This window comes from Canis aureus, chromosome 36 (genome assembly GCF_053574225.1).
Source record: "Canis aureus isolate CA01 chromosome 36, VMU_Caureus_v.1.0, whole genome shotgun sequence".
Classification (NCBI taxonomy): Eukaryota; Metazoa; Chordata; class Mammalia; order Carnivora; family Canidae; genus Canis; species Canis aureus.
Window position 1 is genome coordinate 19,603,556 of NC_135646.1, and position 18,360 is coordinate 19,621,915.

At 40.6% G+C, this 18,360-nt stretch overlaps 1 protein-coding gene across 2 annotated transcripts in view; it reads right to left on the minus strand.

Annotated features, from left to right (window-relative positions):
• Positions 1 to 17,155, minus strand: part of BMPR2 (bone morphogenetic protein receptor type 2) — a 198,096-nt gene extending 180,941 nt beyond the window's left edge. The window contains exon 1 of one of the 2 annotated variants that reach the window (XM_077884721.1): positions 16,658 to 17,155. In XM_077884721.1, coding sequence (XP_077740847.1) covers positions 16,658 to 16,733 — 76 coding nt within the window. In that variant the 5' untranslated portion in view covers positions 16,734 to 17,155. The remainder of the gene's footprint in view (positions 1 to 16,657) is intronic. The other variant, XM_077884720.1, reaches the window with a different exon arrangement.
• Between the last annotated feature and the right edge of the window lie 1,205 nt (positions 17,156 to 18,360).

Genomic DNA, 18,360 nt, shown 5'->3' on the forward strand with positions numbered 1-18,360 from the left:
TGCCTCAGTGGTTGAGCATCTGGTTGTGATCCCAGGGTCTTGGGATCAAGTCCTGCATCAGGCTCCCTGCAGGCAGCCGGCTTCTCCCTCTGCCTAGGATCTCTGTCTCTCTCTGTGTGTCTCTCATGAATAAATAAATAAAATCTTTAAAAAAGAAGACTTAGCAGCAAGAATCAGTAAAACAGAATTTTGCATAAACCTAAATAAAGGGACAAAAACAATGATTCCTACAGAAGAGGTGGATAATAGTTGGTGCTAAAAATTAAATTTAGGGCAGCCCCGGTGGCTTAGCGGTTTAGCGCCACCTTCAGCCCGGGGCGTGATCCTGGAGACCAGGATCGAGTCCCATGCCAGGCTCCCTGCATGGAGCCTGCTTTTCCATCTGCCTGTGTCTCTGCGCCTCTCTCTCTGTGTGTCTCTCATGAATGAATAAATAAAATCTTTTTAAATAAATAAATAAACAATTAAATTTCTAGATTAACATTTTTTAAAGATTTTATTTATTTATTCATGAGAGACACAGAGAGAGAGAAAGGCAGATAGGCAGAGGGAGAAGCAGACTCCATGCGGGGAGCCTGATAGGATACTCAATCTCGGGACTCCAGGATTACGCCCTGAGCCGAAGGCAGACACTTTAACGGCTGAGCCAGCCAGGCGTCCCTAGATTAACATTCTTAACAACAGTTCATCAAGCTAACACATTGGTTTAGCCAAAGGAAAAATAAATATACCAGAAAAGTTATCTCTCACAAAAAAACACTTTGTTTCAATAAGTAACATGAATAAAATTCATCTCGTTATCATTTGACTGTTTTTAATCTTGTCCTTCATGTCACCACAATGTGGTCCTTTGAGTAATAACTAAATTTAAAAGTTACTCTTCACACTAGACTGGCCCCTAGGGGTTCTAATCACTAATAACAGATGGAAACTTTAAAAACTTATCCTCAACTAAATATGTCATCATTCTTCTGATTTAACTGGTGCTCCTTTCCAAAACTGAAGCTTTGAATCTTTAATAAAAATGTTTGGGATCCCTGGGTGGCGCAGCGGTTTGGCGCCTGCCTTTGGCCCAGGGCGCGATCCTGGAGACCCGGGATCGAATCCCACGTCGGGCTCCCGGCGCATGGAGCCTGCTTCTCCCTCTGCCTGTGTCTCTGCCTCTCTCTCTCTGTGACTATCATAAATAAATAAAAATTAAAAAAAATATTAAAAAAAATAAAAATAAAAATAAAAATGTTTATTATCCACCAACATTTGAATGCTACACACAAAACCAAAACCTAAAACATCTATTGTCATTTACTGCAATATAAGAGAACATAAGCAAGACATAGTTCAGTCTGGAAAATTATTCCTGAATGATTAAAATGCCAATAATTTTTTCAGATGCCTAAACTACTGTTCCAAGTATTTTATACCTTCAGGCTAACACTATATATATTACATGAATGCTCTGCTTTGGAGTTACAGAGGCCTGAGCTTGAATCCCAGGTCTCCCACTTACTCAGTTTACTATCTGTAAACAAGGAAAAATAATAGTACTGAGTAATCTGTTTAAAGGATAATGAGATCATATGGTAAATATGTAAGGCACTTAGTAGATATGTTAGAGGCTCAGATATGTTCATTTGTCTCCTCTTTTATTCCCCCAATATTTGGATTTACTCACTATTCGTAGCCACTGTCAAATTATACAGAATAAAGTATCTCAAATGTAACTAATCTCTTCTAAAACATTTGATTTCTAAATGTTTACTTCTGTGTAAAGTTGAAAGCAGAATAAAAGTTGAGCATGACAAAGATCAGCAAATATAGTCATAAGAAGTAGGGGCCAGAATATAGGATATTTCAAACTGTGACTTTTATTCTGAATGAGATGCAGAGGCTTTAAACAAAGAAATGTCATGATTTGACTTATGCTTAAAAAGGTGACACTGGATACTTTATTGAAAAGTGACTAAGGGGGGATCCCTGGGTGGCGCAGCGGTTTGGCGCCTGCCTTTGACCCAGGGCGTGATCCTGGAGACCCGGGATCGAATCCCACGTCGGGTTCCCGGTGCATGGAGCCTGCTTCTCCCTCTGCCTATGTCTCTGCCTCTCGCTCTCTCTCTCTCTCTCTGTGACTATCATAAATAAATAAAAATTAAAAAAAAAAAAAAAGAAAAGTGACTAAGGTAAAAGTGATTGTGTTAGAGAAAAGAGAGGCTATACTGGCAAAATTCTATACAAGAAAAAAATGGTGGCTTTAAAATTAACATGGTAACAACAGAGGTGGTAAGAAGTAGTCAGACTCTAGATATATTTTGAAGGTAGGGCCAAGAGTTTTTGCTATCAGAGTGGATGTGAGTGCAAAAAGAGACAAGGATATCTTAGATATCTTCAATTTTTGGCTGAACAGCTTGAATGACAACTACTATTTGCTGAGTTGGATTAAGGCTATGGGAGGAACAGACCTATAGAAGCAGCTCAGGGACACATTAAGTATTAGATAACTATCAAACATCTAAGTGGAGATGCTGAAAACACAGCTACACACGACAGGATTCCAAGAAAAGAGGTTTGGGATGGAAATAAATTTGAAACTTGTTAACCTCTATGTGCTACTCTTAAAGCCACGAGAATGGAGATGCCTGGGTGGCTCAGTTGTTGAGTGACGGTCTTGGGCTCAGGGAGTGATCCTGGAGTCCCAGGATCAAGTCCTGCAACGGGCTCCTTGTGGGGAGACTGCTTCTCTCTCTATGTCTCTGCCTCTCTCTGTGTGTCTCTCTTGAATAAATAAAATCTTTTAAAAAATTTAAATTTAATTTAAAAATTAAATAAATTAAAAATATATAAATAAATAAATAAATAAATAAATAAATAAATAAAGCCATGAGAACAGATGAGATCATCAGAGGAGTAAGTATATACAGAGAAAAGTAAAGGTCCAAGGACTCACTGATGGAACCGAACTGGAAGTATAGAAATAAATCTGTGGCCATTTTATTTTTTTAAAAAGAGTAACAATTACATTCACTGGGGAAAAAAATAGTCTCTTCAACAAATGGTACTGGCACAAACTGGATTTCCACATGCAAAAGAATGAAGTTGGATCTCTATCTCATACCATACATAAAAATTAACTCAAAATAAATCAATGATAGGGGTGCCTGGGTGGCTCAGTCGGTTAAGCTTTTGCCTTGGCTCAGGTCATGATTGTGGAGTCCCAGGATTGAGCCCTGCATCAGGCTTCCTGCTGGGTGGTGAGTCTGCTTCTCCTCCTCCCTCTGCTCTTCCCCATCCTTGTTCTCTCTCTCTAATAAATTTTTTTTAAACCTTTTTTAAATGGATCAATGACATTAACAGTTAAAACCATAGAGCTCTTAGAAGAAAAATAGAAGTAAATCTTCATAGCCTTGGATTTGGCAATGGATTCTTAGATTCCAAGAGGATGCATAACAACAAAATAAATGGGACTTCATCAAAATTAAAACTTATATATCAGAGATGATTAAGTCAGTTAAAAAAAAAAAAAAGAAAGAAACCTAGAGAATAGGAGAAAACAAAGGTGCCCTCATCTATTTGGGCTACTATAACAATGCATCAGAGACTAGGTAGTCTTATAAATAACATTTCTTTAAAATAAATAAATAAATAAATAAATAAATAAATAAATAAAATTTCTTTCTCACAGCTCTGGAGTCAGGGAAGTTTAATAAGATCATGGTGCCAACAGATTCAGTAACTGGTGAGAATCCATTTCCTAGATGGCCATCTTTTTGTTGTAACCTCACAAAGTGGTAAGAGGAAGGGATCTTTCTGTGGTCTCTTTCATAAGATCACTAATCCCATTAATAAGGGCTCCACCTTCATGACCTAATCAACTCCCAAAGGCCTCACCTTCTAATATAACCTAGAGGGTTATGATTTCAACATGAAATTTGAGGGGACATATTCAGTCCATAACATTTGGAAATCATCTATATGATAGAGAGTTAATATTCATAATATATAAAGAACTCCTATCATTCAACAACAAAAAGACAAATAATCCAATTAAAAAAATAAATATTGTTTAAGGGTACAAACTTGCAACCAGTAGATGAATAAATCCTGTATATAATACACAACAACTATATACAGCAATACTGTATTATAAATTTCAAAACTGCTAAGAGACTAGATGTTAATTGTTCCCACCACACACACACACAATAATGATAAATTACATGATATAATAGAGGTGTTAGCTAACATGGTGGTAATCATATTGCAATATAGAAATGTATCAAGTCAATATGCTGTACCTTAAACTTATAGAACATTATATATCAATAATAGCTCTATAAAAGCAAATTCAAAAGAAGAGAAAAATGGACAAAGGACTTGAATAGACATTTCTTCAAAGAAGATCTACAAATGGTCAATAAGCACCTGAAAAGATGTTCATCATTTATCACAAGGAAAATCAAATAAGCAAATCAAAACCATAATGAGATACCACTTCACACTCATTATGATGGCTATGACAAATAATTTTTTACAAAAACAGAACAGAAAGCAATGAGTGTTGGCAAAGATGTGGAAAAATTGGACACTTGGACATAACTGTTGGGATGTGAAATGGTACAGCCACTGTAGAAAACTGTATAGTGGTTCCTCAAAGAAAATAAACATAGAATTACCATATGATTCAACAACTGCACTCCCAGGTATACACCCATAGGAATTTAAAGGACTGGAACAGATACTGTACACCAATGTTCACTGCAGCCAAAAGATGAAAACTCAAGTGTCCATCAACAGATGAATGAATAAACAAAATGTAGCACATACATATACAATGGAATATTATTCAGCCCTAAAAAGCAAGGAAATTCTGACACATGCTACAATATGGATAAACTCTAAAACATAATGAGCTGGTAACAAAAGGACAAATATCATATGATTCCACTTACATGAAATACCTAGAGTAGGCAAATTCATAGAGACAGAAAGTAGGTTACAGGTTACTAGGGGCTAGGAGTAAGGGAGAAATGAGGGTTATTATAGCCATATTCCTTATGGCTAAAGTTTCTGTTTGGGGTGATGAGAATATTTTGATGACACTCATCAATGTGTGTTGCACCACACTGTGAATATTATTAATGCCACTGAATCATATACTTGAAAGTGATTAAAATGGCAAATTTTTTGATCTGATATACCATAATTTTTTAAGTTAATAATATAATATACCAAAACAATGAACTGTACACTTCAATTAAGAGGTCTGGTTCTTTTATTATATCAATAGTATTGGAAAGGATAGGGTGTAAGAAAAAGTTTAACTGGATATAGTTAAAGATATAATTAACTATTAACTCAAATAGTGAAGGTATTAAACAAACTTCCAGGAAAAAATTAATTTATCTAATAAATAGTTACAAGCAATATTTTTAAAGCAGAACAATAATTATTAGAAATTTAGACAAAATTATTCATTTTTCTCTTCCCAAACATTTATCTGTTATCTTGCATTCACATCTTCCTATCATCATTTGAATTGTACACTTTGGGCAGCCCGGGTGGCTCAGTGGTTTAACACTGCCATCAGCCCAGGATGTGATCCTGCAGTCCTAGGATCGAGTCCCACGTCAGGCTCCCTGCATGGAGCCTGCTTCTCCCTCTGCCTATGTCTCTGCCTCTGTTTCTCTCATGAATAAATAAATAAAATAAAATAAAAAGAATCTACAGTTTAAATGGGTAAATTGTATGAAATGGAAATTATATCTCAGTAAAGCTGTTTTACAAAATTTACTAACCAGAAATTAGGATAGCATTAATCAGATCTCACTGATTTAGAATGTACTGGGTCAAAGGCTATGCTGAAACTGACCATGGCATTATTTATTTTAATATTAAAACATTTTTTACATCATTCACAAACATAAACTCAAAATGGATTAAGACATGAGACCTGAAACCATAAAAATCCTTGAAGAGAACACAGGTAGTAACTTCTTTGACATCAGCCATTGAAACATTTTTCTAGGTTTATCTCCTGAGACAAGGAAAACAAAAGCAAAGAGTATCTACTGGGACTTCATCAAAATAAAAAACTTCTGAACAGCAAAGCAAACCATCAACAAAACTAAAGGACAGCCTACTGAATGGGAGAAGATACTTATAAATGACATATCCAATAAAGAGTTAGTATCCAAAATATATAAAGAACTTATACAACTCAATGCCAAAAATCCCCCAAATAATCCAAATAAAAATGAGCAGAAGACATGAGCAAACATTTCTTCAAAGGAGATTACACAGATGGCCAACAGACATGAAAAGATGCTCAACATCATTCACCACCAGGAAAATGCAAATCAAAACCTTAATGAGCTATCAACTCACACTTGTCAGAATGGCTAAACTCAAAAACACAAGAAACCAGTGTTCCCAAGGATGTGGAGAAAAAGGAACCCCCTTGACTGCTGGTGAATGAAAACTGGTACAGCCATTGTGGAAAATAGTACGGAGATTCCTCAAAAAATTAAAAATAGGGACACCTGGATGGCGCAGTCAGCAAGCCAGGTGAGCCCTAGACTCTTGGTTTCGGCTCAGAATGTGATCTCAAGATCATGAGATGGAGCATGCCGCGGACTCCATATCCAGTGCAGAATCTGCTAAAGTTTCTCTTTCTTTCCCTGTCACTTCCCCCACGCCACATGCCCTCTCTAAAACAAACAAATAAATCTTTTTTAAAAATTAAAAATAGAATTACCATGTGATCCAATAACCCCACTACTGAGTATTTACCCAAAGAATATGAAAACACTAATTCAAAAAGATATATGCATCCCTATGTTTACTGCAGCATTATTTACAATAGCCAAGTTATAGAAACAGCCCAGTGTTCAATCCATAGATGAATGGATAAAGAAGATGCAATATGGGGATCCCTGGGTGGCGCAGCGGTTTGGCGCCTGCCTTTGGCCCAGGGCGCGATCCTGGAGACCCGGGATCGAATCCCACATCGGGCTCTCGGTGCATGGAGCCTGCTTCTCCCTCTGCCTGTGTCTCTGCCTCTCTCTCTCTCTCTCTCTCTGTGACTATCATAAATAAATAAAAATTAAAATAAAAAAGAAGATGCAATGTGTGTGTGTGTATATATATATACACACACACACACATATATACACACACACACACACACATATATGTATGTACGTGTGTGTATATATGTGAATGGAATCTTGCCATTTGCAATAACAGGGATGGATCTAGAGAGTATAATGATAAATGAAGTAAGTCAGAGAAAGACAAATACCATATGATTTCACTCATATGTAGAATTTAAGAAACAAAAAAAAAAGAAGAGAGGGATCCCTGGGTGGTGCAGCGGTTTGGCGTCTGCCTTTGGCCCAGGGCGTGATGCTGGAGACCCAGGATCAAGTCCCACATCGGGCTCCCGGTGCATGGAGCCTGCTTCTCCCTCTGCCTATGTCTCTGCCTCTCTCTCTCTCTCTCTCTCTCTGTGACTATCATAAATAAATAAAAATTTTAAAAAAAGAAGAAGAGATAAACCAAAAAAACAGACTCTAACTATAAAGAACAAACATGATTACCAGAGGGGAGGTGGATGGGGGGGTGGGTGAAACAGGTTAAGGGGACTAAGAGCACACTTATTATAATGAACAGAGTAATGTATAGAATTGTCAAATCACTACATTGTATACCTGAAACTAATATAATATTGTATGTTAACTATACTAGAATTAAAATAAAAAATTAAATTAAAACAAAGACAAATAAATAAATAAAAGATTTTTTAAAAAAAGAAAAAAAAGGGACGCCTGGGTGGCGGCTCAGCAGTTGAGCATCTGCCTTTGGGTCAGAGGGAGATCCTGGAGTTCCAGGATCAAGTCCCACATTAGGCTTCCTACATGGAGCCTGCTTCTCCCTCTGCCTATGTCTCTGCCTCTCCCTGTGTCTCTCTCTCTCTCTCTCTCATGAATAAATATATAAAACCTTTAAAAAAAATAAAATAAAGATGAGATTGTCTTTTATCTTCCTAACTAAAAAGTATTTAAAGTCTACTCTAAGGTCCTTTCCAACTCTAAAATTTTTGGATTCCAACTTTTTAAAAGCACTCTTTATATTTAGTTAGATTATTCTTATATTTTCATTTGAGAATATCCCTATAGTGCCTTTCTTTATAACACTTTTGTGGTCCTAACTCAACATAATCAACATACAAAATATATTTGCAAAAACTTACATTTCTTTCAAAGTAGTGATTTTACCATTTCAGAATACCCCACAGTTTTCCCCAATCTAAGCTAAATTCAGAATACTATATATACGCACTCAATAATAACCAAATATATCATTCAAAGTGTTATACACTTAGTAGTAACTAAGAATATCACTGGCTTCTCTCATACCATAAGCAAAAGTGCTATAAATGCTGAAAGTATCATGCAGGCCAAACTCGTCACTTTACAATGAGGATATTGAGACCAAAATTAGTGATAATCCCAAAGTGAAGTAAACAGCTGATGGTACCACTAGGAAGAACTCAGATCTTTCTCGCTTCACCTGTTTGACTTAGAAATCATCTACTTAAAACAAAACAGAACAAAACAAAAATAAAAACAAAACAAAAAAAGAAATCATCTACTTTCCAGAATAATTCAAGCCTGAAAGAGGAGTAACAATAAAAGAAAATCAACAAGGGAGAGGAGTAGCAATAAAAAGTATGTATACTCAAGACAATCTAAGGGAGAGATTTAAAAAGAAGAAAACAGAACATTTATGGAGATGAGAGGATGGAGAAGATATATAGCCAGAGAAATGCAAATTAATTAAAGTCAGACAAGGAGAGTTTCAAGGAAGGGGTGATTGAAATTGTCAAATTAAATAGAAAAGAAAAAAAAAAAAACCACCAAGATTGAGGGACACCTCGGTGGCTCAACAGTTTAGCATCTACCTTCAACTCAGGGCGTATGATCCCGGGGTCTGGGATGGAGTCCCACACTGGGCTCCCCGCAGGGACCCTGCTTCTCCCTCTGTCTATGTCCCTGCCCCTCTCTCTCTCTCTGTGTCTCTCATGAATAAATAAAATCTTTAAAAAAAAAAAAAAAAAAGAACAAGATTGAAAAATCACCGAAGGGGCATTTGGGGCCTTTGGCTCAGGTCTACTCAGGTCATGATCTCAGTGTCCTGGGATGGAGCCCTACGTCAGGCTCCCTCTCCCTTCTTTGTCCCTCCCCGCTGCTCATGCACATTCTCTCTCTCTCAAATAAATAAAATCTTAAAAAAAAAAAAGTCACTGGATAAGGCAAGTAGGAAGTCATTGGTGAAATAATATACATCATGGGACCAAGTAAGGAGTTGAAGATACAGAAATCCAGAAGTGTTCACTGCTCTTTCAAGAAGGCTGTCAGAGAAGACAGGAAAAAAAAAAAAAAGAAGAAGCTGGAAATCAGCTAGAAGACACACAGGAACCATTTCTTTTCCTGTGCTGCAGAATACCTTCAGGAATTTCTCATCCTGAAAGAGAAGCAGAAAAGAAATAATACAGTGCTAATAAGACCTGCAAAATAACTACCCTGCTTCAAATAGAATGAAATCTAATTCCCTTCCAGAATGTAATATAGGCAATGGCAGGAGATGTTTGGAGGAGAAGAGGAAGCCCTTGTTTTTCTTTGTATCCACCAACATTTTAAAAAGAACCTTGCACAAAGGAAGCACTAATAAAGTTTGTTGACTGGACATTTTAATTCTCCTTCCATATGTTATCTATCCTATTAATGCCCCCCTACCCTTGTCACTGCTCCCATGAGTACATATTGGAATATTAACTGGGTCTGGTCAAACACTTACTGTATTAAGTTCAATTAACAGTAAGAAAGAGATGTGTGTTCTAACAATTCTGATAAAGCAATATATTCTAAAATGTTCACGTCAGGGGCACCTGGCTGGCTCACTTTGTCGAGTATGGGAATATTGATCTCCAGGTTGTGAGTCTGAGCCCTACACTGGGTATAGAGATTACTGAAAAATAAAATCTTTAAAAAAAATGTTTTAAAAAAATGTTTAAATAAAATGTTCATGTCATTTACCCACAGGTTTATTTCTAACCTCATACAGACTATACATAAATTATATATGTATTCTTGTAATCCAGCAGTCTTAGCTGTCGTACCCATCTCACAGATTTTTAAAAAATTAAAAACAGGGATCCCTGGGTGGCGCAGTGGTTTAGCGCCTGCCTTTGGCCCAGGGCGCGATCCTGGAGATCCGGGATCAAATCCCACGTCAGGCTCCCGGTGCATGGAGCCTGCTTCTCACTCTGCCTGTGTCTCTGCCTCTCTCTCTCTCACTGTGTGCCTATCATAAAAAAAAAAAAAAAAATTAAAAACAAAAACAAAATCAAGTCTATTGTACTCAAAATTCTACCAAAGTCATCTTCATTGCTTATAAAATAATTCTGGACTAGACCATTTAACCACAAGGGGAAAATAGTTTGGTAATATGGGAGTCTTTGCAACACGTGTAAAAACTATGCAAAATGGTCAAAATTTATGAATTCCTAGATATCACAGGATTCATATTTAATTTTTTTCTATCAGATATCAATCAAGGGCAGCCCAGGTAGCTCAGTGGTTTAGTGTCACCTTCAGCCCAGGGCATGATCCTGGAGACCTGGGATTGAGTCCCACGTTGGGCTTCCTACATAGAGCCTGCCTCTCTCACTCTCTCTCATAAGTTAAATAAATAAATAAATCTTTAAAAAAAAAAACAAGAGATCAATCAAATCAGAATATAATTCTTCTTGGGTAGACAGAAATTTAAGGGATCCCTGGGTGGCGCAGCGGTTTGGCGCCTGCCTTTGGCCCAGGGCGTGATCCTGGAGACCCGGGATTGAATCCCATATCAGGCTCCCGATGCATGGAGCCTGCTTCTCCCTCTGCCTGTGTCTCTGCCTCTCTCTCTCTCTCTCTCTGTGACTATCATAAGTAAATAAATAAAAATTAAAAAAAAAAAAAAAGACAGAAATTTAATATATGCAATTTATCCACCTGGAATGTTCTATGGGATATTCATTTGTAACTAAAACCAAATCAGTGTTACCTGGTCTAATTTAGTTTTGCACTATTTCTTTTAGAAATATTTCAACAATTCTCCCAGTGCCTGGGTGACTCAGTCAATTAAGCATCTGCCTTCAGCTCAGGTCATGATCCCAGGGTCGGATGAAGTCCAGCATAAAGCTCCCTGTTCAGTGCAGAATTTGCTTGAGATTCTCCCCTTCCCCCTCTGCCCCTCCACCCTCCTGCTCATATACTTGCTTTAATAAAAATAAACTTTAAAAAAATAAAATAAAATGCAGATTCCCAAACTCACTGTCCAGATATTAAGTAGGTCTGGGGTGGTTCCCATGAATCTGTATTTCAAACATAATCTAGTCCAATCCCATAATATTATACCTGAGAAGACTATGTTGAGTAATCGGTTTACCCAGAATCACACAGAGCTCAGGTCTCATTAACTCAAGACAGGAGTCTCCTTACTTAATACACCATTTAAACTACTTTATAGTTAAAGGAATGGGACCAAAGAAAGAATAAATTACTAAATAGATCACTGAGTAAGGGACCAATCTTAGAATACTTCCTGGCTCCCATTCTTTTTTTATTATTCATTCATTTAGTATTTCTTAAACATCTTCTATTCTGCATGCAATATGGTAGATTACAAAGCAGTTTAAAATATGAACCCTGTCCTCAAGAAGCACTTATCAGTTAGGAGGACAAAGCAAATACATAAAACTGATACTCAAAAGCAAGGCAATATATGAGTAAGCGCCAGATTAAGTGGTACGGCCATTTATAAAATTAACTGATTTACACTGACTTCATTCTATACCTTTTATAGTTAGAACTTACTCATCAGGGCAGCCCAGGTAGCTCAGCGGTTTATCACTGCCTTCAGCCCAGAACGTGATCCTAGAGACCCAAGATCAAGTCCCATGTCAGGCTCCCTGCATGAAGCCTGCTTCTCCCTCTGCCTGTGTCTCTGCCTCTCTCTGTGTCTCTCATGAATAAATAAATCTTAAAATAAAAAAAAGAAAGAATTTACTCATCAGCAATCAATATTCAATTTCTTCTCTTTCTATGTTAAGAAAAATGGTCTTTAATGAAGGAAAGCTGTTGTCCTTAAGTGAAATCTCTCTGTCCCCACATTTCATATACACCAACACCACTACCACACATCATCCCACATGCCATAGGCTTTTGTAGAGATCAAAATTGGTATCATTTTTACGCAAAAGCCTAATGAAGAGTCTGGCTATGTTCAAATGGTAAGAGAAGCTCCTCTCCTGGACCATGTTCCTGATCACATGTGGCAGACTGAAGATCTGAATTCTTCATTTCCAAGCAATAGTATCACATGTCCATATATCACCATGGCCTCATTATAGCCAAAGTATACTTCACTACCCCTTGTCTTTGGTCTTGGCCAAACGAGATGTCAGAGGAACAAGAATCTGAAAATGACTGGTGGGATTGGGTTTGTCCTCTTGTACTTCTGCTACGGCTGTGAGACAAGCTCCCCCCAGAGAGATGTTACCCTTCCCTCCAGCCTGGGCCCAAGAATGAGACAAATGGAGCAGAATAAATGCTTATTGTTATATGTCACTATGATTTTGTGGTTACCAGTTATTACCAGTTATTACCAGTTGAAGCAAAAGCTGACTGAATCACAATATTTTAAAATTCCAAACAATCAAAACTTATTATATAAAGCAGTGGTCCAGTGGGAGTGGGGGGAAGCCTAGGTGGCTCAGCGGTTAAGTGTCTGCCTTCAGCCCAGGGTGTGATCCTAGGGTCCGGGATCGAGTCCCATATCAGGCTCCCTGCATGGAGCCTGCTTCTCTCTCTGCCTCTCTCTGTGTGTCTCTCATGAATGAATGAATGAATGAGTGAATGAATGAATGAATAAATAAATAAATAAATAAATAAATAAATAGATCAACTAAAAAAAACTTACCTAAGGGAGAATCACGTTTAAAAAAAAAAGGTCCCAGAGAGATTCATTCAGTACATCTAGACAATAGTGACAAAAATAAGCATTTTATCAAAAACCACAGGAGATAGAGTGCCTGGGTGGCACAGCTAGCTGAGTGCCCAATTCTGCTCAGATCATGATTTCATGTTTGTGAGATTGAGCCCTGTATCTGGCTCTGTGCTCAGTGCAGTCTGTTAAAGATTCTCTCTCCCTCTGTCCCTCCCACTTGTGCTCTCTCAAATAAATATTTTAAAAAACAAAAAACACAGGTGACCCTATTGCAGTGCCCACATTAAGAAACACAAAAATAAAGATTACTAAATTTCCAGTTTCAACAATATTTATTAATTTCAGTGCTCAAGAATCCTAACTAAATAAGCGAATCTTCCTTTAGACAATGTGTGTGTTCCTCAAGAGAGTGTAAAACTGAAATCTAATCAAGTGAGGTGCACCTGGCTGGCTCAGTCAGTAGAGCATGCAACTCTTGACCTCAAGGTCGTGGGTTCAAGCCCTGGAGTCTACTTAGAAAAAAGAAAAGAAATCTGATCAAGTGAATTATTTCAAATGCAGGATGATTTAGCTGACACTGATGTCAGTCGAGCCATTAAACACATCTTAGCCAGCCCAGGAGGAAAAGGATTATGATGCAGAATCCCAAGTTCCTTCAGATGTTCTGGAGAACCTTCCAGGAATGAATCCCAACAAAAAGGCTGTTTGAAATGTCATGGGATCCCTGGCCGTCCAGGCCACCAAGGATGGGAAGAAGGACAAGAAGGAGGAGGACAAGAAGACTGGAGGAAAGGGTAGCTGAGCCTGCTCAAGGGTCTGAAAAGAGTAGGGTGGGATATGTTACATATGTTATCTGTAACCATTACAACCTAAATAAAGCATGACTTTTTTCCCAAAAAAAAAAAATTTTAACAGAAGCTATTTCTGCAATAAGTACTGCATTGCATTGTATTATTTTATTAAAGTTTATAAACCAAACAAGCACATTACATTTTTTGTAAATTCCAAATTTTTGCATATAAAATGTTCCTAGAATTAAGGAATCTATGGGACACCTGGATGGTTCAGTGGTTGAGTGTCTGCTTTCCACTCAGGTCGTGATCCCAACGTCCTGGGATCGAGCCCCACATCGGGTTCCCTGCAGGGAGCCTGCTTCTGCCTCTGCCTATGTCTCTACCTCTCTCTGAGTCTCTCATGAATAAATAAATAAAATCTTAAAAAAAAAAAAAAAAGAATTAAGGAATCCATGAACTATATGCTGTAAGTGGGAAAGAGGAATTCAAAAGAAATAAAAGGATTTATCCACGGCCCCAAAAGAGGGATGTGATATCAGTCAGTCTTTCAGCATTTTTTTCCCATTCAGCAGCACTACTTGCACCTGTCTGGTTACATCACTACATCTATGTATCCCAAGTTCTCCCAGGCCCTCTCTAATCACCTTGCACCTAATGAAATTGTACTAGCCACTCCAATATTAGGCAAAGTTTTACACATTTAGAACCATGACTTCTGCGTAGCCAGTGCTGAATGAAGATCCTATCAAGTGTCCCTACTTCTTTTCAAGGCTGACCTAGTGAAGGCACTACTCTATCTTATGTTCTCAATTAGAATGAGCTATTATCATTAACATGATAAGTAAGGGTACAGGCCATAATCTTGGCTCCACAATTTACTCTGTAGTGAGTTATTTAAATTCTTTGGGCTTCACTTGCCCTCTCTGTAAAAGGAGCATAATTAAACCTGGAGCATAGAATTGTCATGAAAATCAAATGAGAAAATATATGTAAAGCTACTAGAATAGTCGCTGGCACAGAGCAAGCACTCAGTAAACACTAGCTATTATTATTATTGTTATGATTCTGAAATCCAGCTTCACAAATTTTGACATCTGGTACTATGCAATACTAAAGAAAAAAAAAAGGATACTAAAACCAGTTCAGTGATTCTTTCTATCTCTCACTTTTAATCAGTGATTCTTTCGATCCCTCCCTTTAGAGGGACATTATTCTATTTACCAAATACAAATTAAATGTATTTTTAAATCAATGGTCTTTCCCTTACTGTTACCAGTTCTGAGCACAAAATAAGCCTGTCAATTGTAAATAAGAATCTACATTCTTAAAAGGTTAAGGATAACAAAGAACATGCAAAGTCTGTATGTTCTGAGATTTCTCATAGGACGACTGCTTAAGCCTAAAGCCTTTTACTCTCTATATTTTACAGGAATCACAAGCCTTACTGCTAGAGAATTTAAACAGCTAACATAATAAAAACAAAATCTAGAAAAAATTGTTCATTTTTATCCCAAAAGGAACTGTGATGATTAAGAATATTAAAATGCCAGTTTCAAAATGTTCATTACTTTGAATTCTTTTAACACAACTACATAGATTTATCATAAACATAATAGACATTAATCAACCAAAATCAGAGGCACTAAAGGAAACTTCAAGTTTCTTTTAGAATTTTCCCAATGCAGACTTTTAAAGTGGAAATAAGCAAGCAATTTCTGTATTTAGCATAGCAATGAGAAATTTACTGAATGTGAAAAGTACACACATATAAAAAAAAAAGCAATTGGAAAGCAGTTATATTGTCCTTTACTCAATTTTAAATGCACAATCTATTTGGCCATCCTACACCAAACTTAAGAATTATATGTACAGTTCCCTTCCAAAAATTTCTAAAAACATGTCACTAAAAACTGCTTCAAATATCATTGTAAATGGAAATGAAGCCTTCTCTAAGGTGTTTGGGAACTAAAAAGAAAATATCCTAAGGAAAGGATGACTACCATTTCCCTTGAAGCTTAGTAAAATGTCAAAGAACTTTCAGGACTCAAATATGCTAGACGTCTGGTATGAGGTCAAAGTTGCCTCAATGACAGGAAAGCCAACAGATGCCAGATGACTAAAACATAAAGTTATCAAAAATACTTTTAAGCCCAACAGTTATTCCAAAAGTATATACAAATGCGAGTGTATCTAGGTTGAAAAGATGGAAATATCATTACCAAAATACTTTGGAAGAAAAAAATACTACTAAAACAATAATTCGCAGTATTATACGATGTATTAAGAATCTCAAATTTCTGGCTTTCTCAACATGTATTCAATTCATTCCGTAACATTTCGAAATCACGAAAGTAACATGGATTCCCGAAGAATGATCGAAATCTAAAAATAACGCTAAAGTGTGCGTGCTATAGTTGTTCTTTTTACTGTAAGCTAAATTTGCTTTATATATTAAAAAAAAAACCTATAGCTCTGTTTCCAAAGATCTCATAATAGATACGGTTCATTGGCGATTAAAATATTATTTTTAATCCTTGCATTACCTCACAGCTAAAAATGTCAAGATACCACACCCAATATGTCTTTTCCCCCCTCCCCCGTGGGGGATGGGGAGGCGTGGGGGGGGGGGGATACGGGAGTAGGGATTGTTAACTACACAAAAACATGCAAGGTTATTTCCCCAGCAGGGACGGGGGAGGCGCGCAGGTACCGGCGCCGAAGCCTCCACCGCGAGCGCAGGCCTCGGCCTCTGCGGGCTCCCCTCGCCCGCCTCCCGCGGAGGCAGCGGCCCGACGCGCCGCCCCGGGGCTACTCACCGGCCGCAGTGCTGACCAGCAGGACGGTCCACAGGAGCGACGGCACCCACCGGGGCCGCTGCAGCGAAGGAGGCATCCCTGGGCCAGCCGAGTAGCAGGAGAGCAGAGAAAAGAAATATGGAAAGTAAACACGGGCGGAGATACGGCCGGTGGGGGTGGGGGGCTGGATGGGGGGGGCTGGTCCCCGCTCTCGTCGACTTGTCCGGCCCGTGGGTATTACAACGCAGTTTGAAAGGACAAATGGCAGATGCGAGGACCTAGCTGCAGAGCTTTCATTCCGCTGCAGAAACTCCCTTCATTTCTGTCCCTCGCGTCTGGGGAGGTCCACTCGCCTAGGACGGGGTGCCTCGGCCCCCCAGACTGAAGGCATGTCCGGGTGCAGCGGGCAGACAGGAGAAAGCCCCGCAGTTATTTCCCTCGTAGTTTCACGATGTCAAAAAAATATCCAGGTCTGGGAGAAAACATATCCAGGGCGCAGGGGGGAGGGGGCGGGGGGATTCGATGGCGGGGCCGAGGATCAGGACGAGTTCCCGACCGCCGCGGAGGGCGAAGCCGGGCGGGCGGCGGCGGCGGCGGCGGCGGCCGGCGGCCCGAGTCGCATCGCCCGCGGCTCCCGGAGCGCAGGATTCCTTTTTAAGTTTCGCTTCGGTGCTTCCTTCACTCGGAGCTGGAGAACAACAAGCCCTGTTCCTCGACCGGATGGTCAGAGGTGCCGGCCTCCATGGACCGACCCACAGCCCTCAAGCCCTCGGCGAACAGTCCCGCGAGGCCGTGCCCGGGCCCGGCCGGAGGGCGGCGGGCGGCGGGGGAGGGGAGGGGAGGGGAGGGGAGGGGAGGGGCAGCAGGCCGGGCGCCGAGCTCCCGAGGTGCGGGAGCTGCCCTCTCCACCCTCCCGGGTTCGCTCCTCTCTCTCTCTTTATTGCAGCCGCTCGGTCTTGCCTGAGGTAAATCCCACGAAGAAAAGCCTCGTCTCCTCCCGTCAATGGCTCCCGTGAGCGAATCGCAACCCCTTCCCTGAGGAAGCCGCTGCTGCCGCCGCCGCCGCCGCCGCCTCGTTCTCCCGCAGCTCTGGGCTCCGGGCGGAGCTCGGGCGTCGCGGGCCGAGGGCGGGGGGGCGGCCGGCTGGGGAGGTGGGGGGTGGGCGACGAGGCGGCGAGACACCCCGCACCCTCCGGGCAGCACTTCTAGTGGCTCCGAGCAGACCAGACACAAAGGGGGGAGTCGCCGCAGCTGCCAGTCTGCGGCGCTCCCGGTCACCGGAGTCGCCCCGCCTCCGCCGCCGCCTCCGCCTCCGCCTCCTCCTCCTCAGTCTCCGGCTCTTCCCGGCCCTGTCTGTCTCGGGGCCTGTGGTGCAGCGCGGGCGGCGGCGGCGGCGGCGGCGGCAGCGGCGGCAGTGGCGGCGGCGGCGCGAGGAAGCCCGCACTGCGCCTGCGCGCTCGCGGCCCCGCCCGGCCCCGCCCCTCGCCGGCGGCGAGCTGACACGGACTCCGCGGCCCTCGCGTGGCGCGTCTCTGCCGGGCCGCGGAGGGCAGGGCGGGGCCCGCAGCGCGCCGTGGGCAGCGACGGCCTTTCTCCCGCACGCGCGCAGGCCTTCCTCACGGGCACGCTCGGGATCTGGGGGTGCGTTGAGGAGAGAGCGGCCACATCTTTTGTCCAGCCTCGGCCAACTCCCGAGAGCTGGGTGATTGAGCCTCGGACTGAGG